General features: G+C 33.6%; 1 protein-coding gene across 4 annotated transcripts; it reads right to left on the bottom strand.

Moving 5' to 3' along the window:
- On the bottom strand, positions 1-6,167 carry LOC126721707 (uncharacterized). Of its 4 annotated transcripts, none has more exons than XM_050424766.1 (3): positions 5,979-6,167; positions 4,901-4,987; positions 1-2,608 (listed from the first exon to the last, which is right to left on the bottom strand). In XM_050424766.1, the coding sequence occupies exon 3, from the start codon at positions 1,336-1,338 to the stop codon at positions 499-501; it is 840 nt and encodes a 279-aa protein (XP_050280723.1). In that variant the 5' UTR covers positions 1,339-2,608; positions 4,901-4,987; positions 5,979-6,167; the 3' UTR covers positions 1-498. The 4 variants fall into 4 exon arrangements, with proteins under 4 accessions (XP_050280723.1, XP_050280725.1, XP_050280726.1 ...); XM_050424768.1 differs by having other exon boundaries at positions 4,924-4,987; XM_050424769.1 differs by lacking the exon at positions 4,901-4,987 and having other exon boundaries at positions 1-3,313.
- Positions 6,168-8,428: the final 2,261 nt, after the last annotated feature.

Here is an 8,428-nt window from a genome sequence, read left to right as displayed (position 1 = left end):
GCTCCGAGTCCACAGACTACTTCTTTCTTAGATTCACAGCAAGCACAAGTACTCCCACTTGTGTATCGTTAAGCTCTTTATGCAGCAACCGAACTGATCATCAAGTTCTTGACATAATCTTGATTCTTGATAACCGAAGTATATGTGAAGGCGAATAGCTCTAGATCTCACAAGAGATTCATATACACAGCATAAACAACAACAATAAAAACGTGGCTAAGGTTTTTCCTTTTATGCTTAAGGCAAAACATAAAACCCTTCACGTCAAATGGGCTTGGGCTGAGTTGGAAAATTTTGCAGAAAAACAATCTACACGAGTTTTGATCGATCGAGTCTAATTCTCGATCGATCGAGCCAGGCAGATTTACATAATAAATCCTACAGTACACTCAATTCCAACTTTACACATAAACATACTTTGAGCAAGTCTAAAACAAGCCCAAACGTTTTGATCATGGTTTGCCAACATTACAAAATGAAGTTCTAATACATTTAAACCTAAAGTCTTAGAACCCAACAAGTTGCAACTAGTAAGATAAATGCCAAAGTCACTAATGAGTAAACCAATGGATATGAAACATCCTTTTTTATTTCTACCATCTTTTCAGCAAGCTGTCCAATTCCTTTAAGTGCTAAAAACTCTTCAGTGGACCGCATGTCATGGATGTATGTCGCAAGTTGGTTATCCAAGAAAGAAACTTGAATTGTTGAAAAATCACTTGGATAAAACTGAGGAAGCCGAATCAATATCTCCTTGTTGAATGTTGTAAATAAGTTATCTGGGTTCAAACATGCAACACAAAGTAATAATTCAAAAATTTTAAAACGACTATTAAGTTCTTGAAGTTGCATATCTATAACAGTATAAAAAAGCTCCACTGGATAATGATGTGAACTTTTCATGTTTTGAGCTTTTCGTTGTGGCTGAGGTTGATATAAATCATCCATATTAGGAACAACAATATTATTTTTTGCACAAAATGCAAAAACCTCCTCTAGCAAAGAGTTCCACCCATCACCTCTCATGACTTGTAAACGTTGCTTTGAAATATCAACCAACTTCACAGCATTCACAATATCTTGATCTTTTTGTTGTAATGCCTGTGACAACTCATTACTTATGCCAAGCACACCTTTCATCAAATGTAAATCAAACACAAATTCAAATGTTCGGAGTAAACCAATTAAGATATTTGCTTCTGCTCTCTGATCAGAATCTAAACCATCTTCTATAATAGTTACAATCACATCAATTACAGAAGAAAACACGTGAATAAGATTAACAAGTGCACCATAATGAGAACTCCAATGTGTATCTCCAGGTTTTTTTAGACTCATTTCTTGATTCAAGCCATGACCAGTTGAAATTTCATTATTTTTTAGTGCTTCTATAACTTTAGCACTACGTTTTTTTCGAAGAATATCACGACGTTTGCATGATACTCCAACAATATTGAATACCTTTACAACCAAGTTAAAAAAGGTTGCAATCTATATGTGAGTTTTTGCTACTGCAACTAATGTTAGTTGAAGTTGATGTGTAAAGCAATGGACATAACTAGGCAGAAGGATTATCTTTCGAAATAAGAGTTTTTAGTCCATTTAACTCACCTCGCATGTTGCTTGCCCCGTCGTAGCCTTGTCCCCGCAATCTACTAATGCTTAAGCTACATTTATTAAATACTTCATCAATTGCACTCTTTAGTGTCACTGTTGATGTATTATTAACATGTGTAATGCCTAAAAAGCGCTCATTCACATGTCACAATTTGTCTACAAAACACAAAGCAATTGCCAATTGTTCTTTAGTAGACATATCACGTGATTCATCAACTATAATAGCAAATTATGAGTCTCCAATATCTTTAATAATATCATTTATTGTCTCAACAACTGCAACATTTGCTATTTTTTTTGGATATCAAGAGAGGTCGTTTGTTGATTTTCAGGAGCATTTTTGAGGACTGCATTATCAATTTCTTCATTGTGATTTACAAGAAACCATAATAATTCAAGAAAATTTTCTTGATTATTGGAGTCTTTAGATTCATCATGGCCACGAAATGCTAATTCAACTTGCTATTTTTATTCTTAAACTAGGATCTGTGGGAAGATTTGCAACATCCACTTTAATACAAGTTCGTTTAGGATTTGATCCTTACTCATTATTATGATTAGGTGTCACGCCCCAAACCCAAGAGGGTCCAAAGCGTGAGGGAAGAACAATTAAAAGAGAGAACATAAGAGATTTTTTTTTCTTCCATTTGATAAAATAAATAAATATATTGATCTCTCCACAATACAAGTCAGAGCTCTATGACACATTTACAAGCAAAACAAACTACAATCATGTGACTCCAAATACGCTTAACAATCCAACATTCCAAATAAAATAAACACAAAGTCATGATCCTCTCTAAAGTATGCAACCCCAATAGAAAATCTAGGCCTACCACACCCAAGGCTAATAGACCTGAAGTATCCAACCTCCAATCGAATTGATTATGATCTCATTGAACTTTGCAAGATTGAGTCACTAACCAATCATAGCATAAATCTCTCACTTAGCATAATTCTCCAATCACCACCAATAAAACAAGCTCCATGCCTGAGGTATAGAGAATTTATTTGAAAAACTGTTGGAGAGTAGGATGAGCTAAAGTCCAGTAAGTAGCATAATTAATGGGGGTGGGGGAAATGCAAGTTTCATGATTATAAACAGTTTGCAAAACATGTTTTAGTTTGGGAAATTGCTAACTGGATACTGCAAGATCATTTTTTGTAATAATGTAACAAGAATGATTAGATGATGAAACACAAAGTTTCTCAAAATAATACCATGAAACTGTATATTAAAATCTGTGAGCAATAACAATTTAATTTCCAAAGCCATAAAATCTACATACGGTAATTTTATCACAAATCTACCATACTAGCACATAGACCGGTCAGGGGATCCACCCATTCACAACTGGCATGATATTGTCCTCTCTGGCATGCAGATTCTTGGCCCCATGGATAGCAGCCTCACCCATACCCTCAAGGTTTTTCTCTCCCCCCGGCAGCAAAGAGAGCGCGTCAAATAGGACCTCTCTTGCATGTGGTCTCTTGGCCCCATGGGCAGCAGCCTCACCCACACACAATCAAGGAACCTCTTCCCCCCATGGGCAGTAGGGAAGAACGCGTCATCCAAAGTAAAAGGGCACTGACCTAGATTTGATTCCGTTGTCACAAAGACTACGGAAACCAAATTGGGTGATCACCGGAAAATCGCACATGGCATGGTGTTGAAACAACTCACAGGTTACATTACCTTGAAACACATAGTTCATATCCAGGTAGTTTCAGAAAACCTTAAATAATCTAACTTCTACAAAGTTTATAAGGTTTTCAACTTCATTCTTGTCAAGAGATTTTCTATCAATTTCCCAAATAATACAAGACAAGATAAGCCTCTTAAAATTTTTCAATACACCATAAAATCAATGATTTTCTTATCAAAGATTAAATAAAAGATGCTCATTTTTTTCCATATCAACAATTCATGCATTTCCCCAAATGCAATACCAAATATGATGCATTTCCATATATAATCATATATATATATATAGAGATAGGTTCAAGTTACACCTGGTGTAACTTCACAAGAGTTACACCCTTTTTAGACCGTAGATTTTTATTAGATCTAACGGTGATAAATCACTACTTCTCATGCCATTAATATAGAGTCATTAATGCTAGATTTTAGATTTTAGAGGATATCCTAGTATTAATGATTGTCTCTCAAATTTTTTCATTTCTTTCTTCTTGTGTTCTTCTTCTTTTCTTTCTTTTGTTTTCTTTTTTCTTTTTTCTTTTTTGTTTTCAGATAAACACACCTGTGAACCTGGATATTTTCATCAATATCTGGGTTTCTACAAAATAAAACACTATCTTAGGATCAGATTTATCATTCTCTCGAAAATTAAAGGATCAATGCTTATCCTCAATTTATATTAAACACAAACAACGATTACTAAAATTAAAGAATCAGAATTTACTTTTGTGCCTGTAAGTGCCAAAATTAATTACTAAAATAAAACAATTTATGCCTCTTCCAAACTCCATGATTTCATATTCCTAAATATAAAAATTAGTCATATATCAAATAACTTGATTCATTAAACAAATTCACCAACACTGTTATAAAAAGAGAGTTTCATTAAGAGGTGACCATGAATTTCTGACGAAATTTATGTAAACCCATCACGTCTTGTAGAACAACACACACATATATAGAAGTTCAAGATTCAACGTTGATGGCTATGCCCACAAATAATAATAGTGTTTTTATTTAACCAAGTTGAGGAAAACATAAAGAAAACATAATCGGATAAGAAGCACAATGGACTTATTTGGCATCCTACGAAAGACATAACTTGTAATAGTCAAGTGGTATATTATAAAATAATAAGGTCATGCTAAAGAAGGTCTGCAACTCAGAAAGTTAGGAATAGCGCTTGTGCAAGGTTAGAGATAAATTAATTAGAGAGAGAGAGAGAAACAGAAAATAGAAAAAAAATAGTAATATAATATTCCCTACCATTAATTTGGTTAGTCAGTGTGACAAGTAATAAATGTTTAATAATGACATAGATAGTTGACCTCTTTTAACCTTTAGATCTAATAGAAATCTACGGTCTAAAAAGGGTGTAATTCTTGTGAAGTTACACCAGGTGTAACTTGAACTCATCTCATATATATATATATATTTATATATATATTTATATATATTAAGGTTATGACACAATAGTTTTTAGGAAAATATAATTTTCATAGGCAGTTTCCAAAAGCGTGTCTAACCCAAAAACATTTATATAACATTGTTATTTTTCAAAATCCCATTAAAAAAACTACTTACCTCGGAAGGCCAACTAATTTTACCTCAACCGGGCACCACAAAATCAACTAATCCAGTCACTAGGTCCATCACCAAGAATATCGGAACCTAGAAACATAATGATCAATCCTATCAATAACAAGGCCTTTCACAAAGTACCAGCTCACTTATCTCCATAAATCGAATAATACCCTAAAATTAGACCAAAGGCCCTAAAGTCTAGCTTGCCCATCCTAAGACAAGTACCCTTCCCAAGCAGAAACCAAACAAGCATCCAAGAAACTCATAGTGCTTACACAACCAAAACATTTTAAATTCACTTCCGCAAAAATGTGCATCATAAGATAATATAACATACTCATGAATCTCTTTGAGTACTAAATAGTATATTTAAGCCAAGATAAGATCAACCAAGGTATGGGATTAATTCCACAATTTCTCAGCGTTTTAGTCTTACTTTCAGATTCAGTACATAACAGGGCAGCCATTTGTAAAAATTTTTTGGTCATTGAAAAGTTATCTGATTAATTCAAAACTTTAAGGGAACATTCCCCTATATGTATAAAATGTACCACAGAAATTTCAGCCCAAAACGATTTTTCTGTAATTTATGAAAAATCATGCATTGCGGCTGACTCAAATCTGTCATGACAGCTTTAGAAAATTTCTATAGTTGTAAGACTAGCCCAAATTATTTGAGAATTCACCCACATTAAAACCACCAGATTTAAAGCATATTAAAAACAAGGAATCAAACCCAAAAATCTCATATAAACAACTTATCAAACACTTGGTATGCAAAAACAAAGCACATGCTTACACTCCAATTTCAGAAATCCAAAGTTAACACTCTTACAAAAAAAATCAACCTCAAGCTTCCCCAAAATCAACTCATACGATTTGCTCAAGGAAACCCAAGTTTTTAACCATGAAGAAACCCCAAATGATCATCATTTGTAAAAGCCCTTAACCATTTAACAAATAAATCCACCAATTCAAAAACCCATGTACTCAATCACATGTATACCACTCATGTAGCTTAGATTAGAAAGAAATCTCAGAAAAACTTGAAAAGCTACCAAACAATTAAGAGTTTTACCTTTAAAGCTTGAGAGAATGGAGCGTATGGGGTTTCTAATGGGGTTCTCCGGTGAAATCCGCCAAACGTGGTGGTAGATGGCTGGTTTACCAGTGAGGGAGTGAGAGAAATAGAGGGAGCTAGAGTGTGTATTTTGTGTGGGCTTTGGTGGCTGAGTGAGATAAGGAAATAGAGAAATGAAAGAAGGGGTATACGTATGGTGATAAGAGAAAGGCGTTGTGTTGATGGGAGCATTGTGGACCACTTGTTCCAAAATATTTTGTGATCAAAATTACAACTTTATCCTTAAAGTTTCTCCCATATTTAAATTGGTCCATTCCAAACTTAACTAAATACTATCACATGCCCAAATATTCAAAACTCCTCCATAAAATAGTTAACCACACTGATTAAAAAAAAAGACCAATTTAGATATTATTCTCATTGGAAAAATTGCTTTAAAAAAATATTTGGGGTGTTACATTAGGATTCTTCATAATCTCAATTAACTACAAATATATATGTCATATCATTAAAATAAAGAAAAAAAATTACAATTTATGATTAATAATAATCAAATTAAGAGATCATTATAAATACAAATAGTTTAAACATATAATTTGAATTATAAATTTATGGTTAAGAATAGTCAAATCAAGAGATCCATCTAAATATAAACAGTTTAAACATATAATTTGATTCTTAAAAAAAATAAAATAAAATAAAATTCAAAGCAAAAGTATTAAGAGTATACATACCTGTGAATATTTGATAGTATGACTTAAAACTCAACTTGAATGCTTTTAAAAACTCCACAGAAACTCTAGGTCCAAAGAAAGAGATTGGAATGAAGAGAAATTTTTATTTATTTATTTCAGAGTTCTATGCTAGTACTGATTTCTATTATGTGTAGGTGTAGCAAGGTTGTTATTTTTTATTTTTTTTAATCATTATCAAGTGGAACCCACGATTTTATATTATAGTTGTAGACTTGTAGTACGTTTTTGTCTAGTCCATCAAGCTTTCGTGTTCAGACTACTATTCAATGAATTAATGTAGAGATTTTTTTTTTAATCATTACTAAGTGGGAACTATTGGTTTTATATATAGAATCGTAGTAGGAGTAGAAGTCTACTAGGAAAGGTACAATGAATTGAGATTTTTTTTTTTTTTTTTTTTTTTTTTTTTTTTTTTTTGTATTTTTTAGTTTGTGTTAGGGGGCAAATAAAGTATTTCAGGTCCTTATAATATTATTAGTTAAAAAATTTGAAAGTTCAGGGGCAGCCCCCTTGCCCCCCTCCCTCCAACCCTATGTCCCATACTTTAGGTCTCATGACCACTTTAATATGCCAAATTCTGAAGATGTAGCTGTCAAGTTTATTTATTACAATGTTCAGATTTTTCCACCCTAACTACCGAATTATCAAAGACCTAACTTAGATCTCATGACCACTTTAATATGTCAAATTCTGAAGAGTGCTATCATTATGTTACTTAATAATATCAGTACCTGTTAGGTTCATTTATTACGACGTTCATGTTTTGATGTTACAAGTAGTAGCACATGCATTTTCACAGCCGTAACAAATTTAACGTACATATAGTGAAAGAAATGTTGAGATTTTTATAAGCTATCATTACATTACTTAATACTAGCAGTAGCTAACAAGTTTATTTATTACAACGTTCATATTTTGAAGTTGCAAGAAGCAGTACAGGCATTATCACGGCCGTAACAAATTTAACATAGATATAGTGAAAGAGAGAGCAATACTTATAAGTATCATAGCCATAGGTGACTTGATATGTCACCGTTGGAGTATCTAAGCAACAGGATAGGACGCTTTCTGGGCCAGGCCACAAAGACCTTCTGGAGCACCGGTGTCTCTCTGAATCCTCATGTAGCCATTCTCACCCCATCGGGTGCCCCACGAATTCTTCATTAACCAGTACTTGGTACCATCATCACTTGTTCCATACCCAATTGCAGTAACGGCATGTGTTAAACGAGTCCCACACTCTTTCATGGTCACAAGTTCCTTGCATGGTCTCATATGGGAAATAGAGAGATCAAAGATACAATCCAACAAGAAGCATCTAGTTATTAATCAATATTCAATAAGGAAATAGACTAATTGGGCATGAAACAATAAATCACAATGCACGAACCATTCTTTTATGTTTAAGGAAAATAAAAGAAATTGACCTCAGCCAATCAAGCATGAAAGAACAGACCAATGACTTACGCCCCATCCATTCAGTTATTGACCTCAGCCAATCAAGCATGAAAGAACAAACCAATGACTCACCTTGCCCCATCCATTCAGTTATTGACCTCCGCCAATCAAGCATTAAACCTCTTTGGTTTTATGTTGCATGGCCATCTTCAAGCCTAGCACAATGTTTTTCCCAATCCTTTCCAACATCCCAAACAAAAGCCTAGTTCCCAGTCAATACCCAACCCTCATATA

This window comes from Quercus robur, chromosome 4, assembly GCF_932294415.1.
Source record: "Quercus robur chromosome 4, dhQueRobu3.1, whole genome shotgun sequence".
NCBI classification, from domain to species: Eukaryota; Viridiplantae; Streptophyta; class Magnoliopsida; order Fagales; family Fagaceae; genus Quercus; species Quercus robur.
This window is presented reverse-complemented; position numbering and strand designations above follow the sequence as displayed.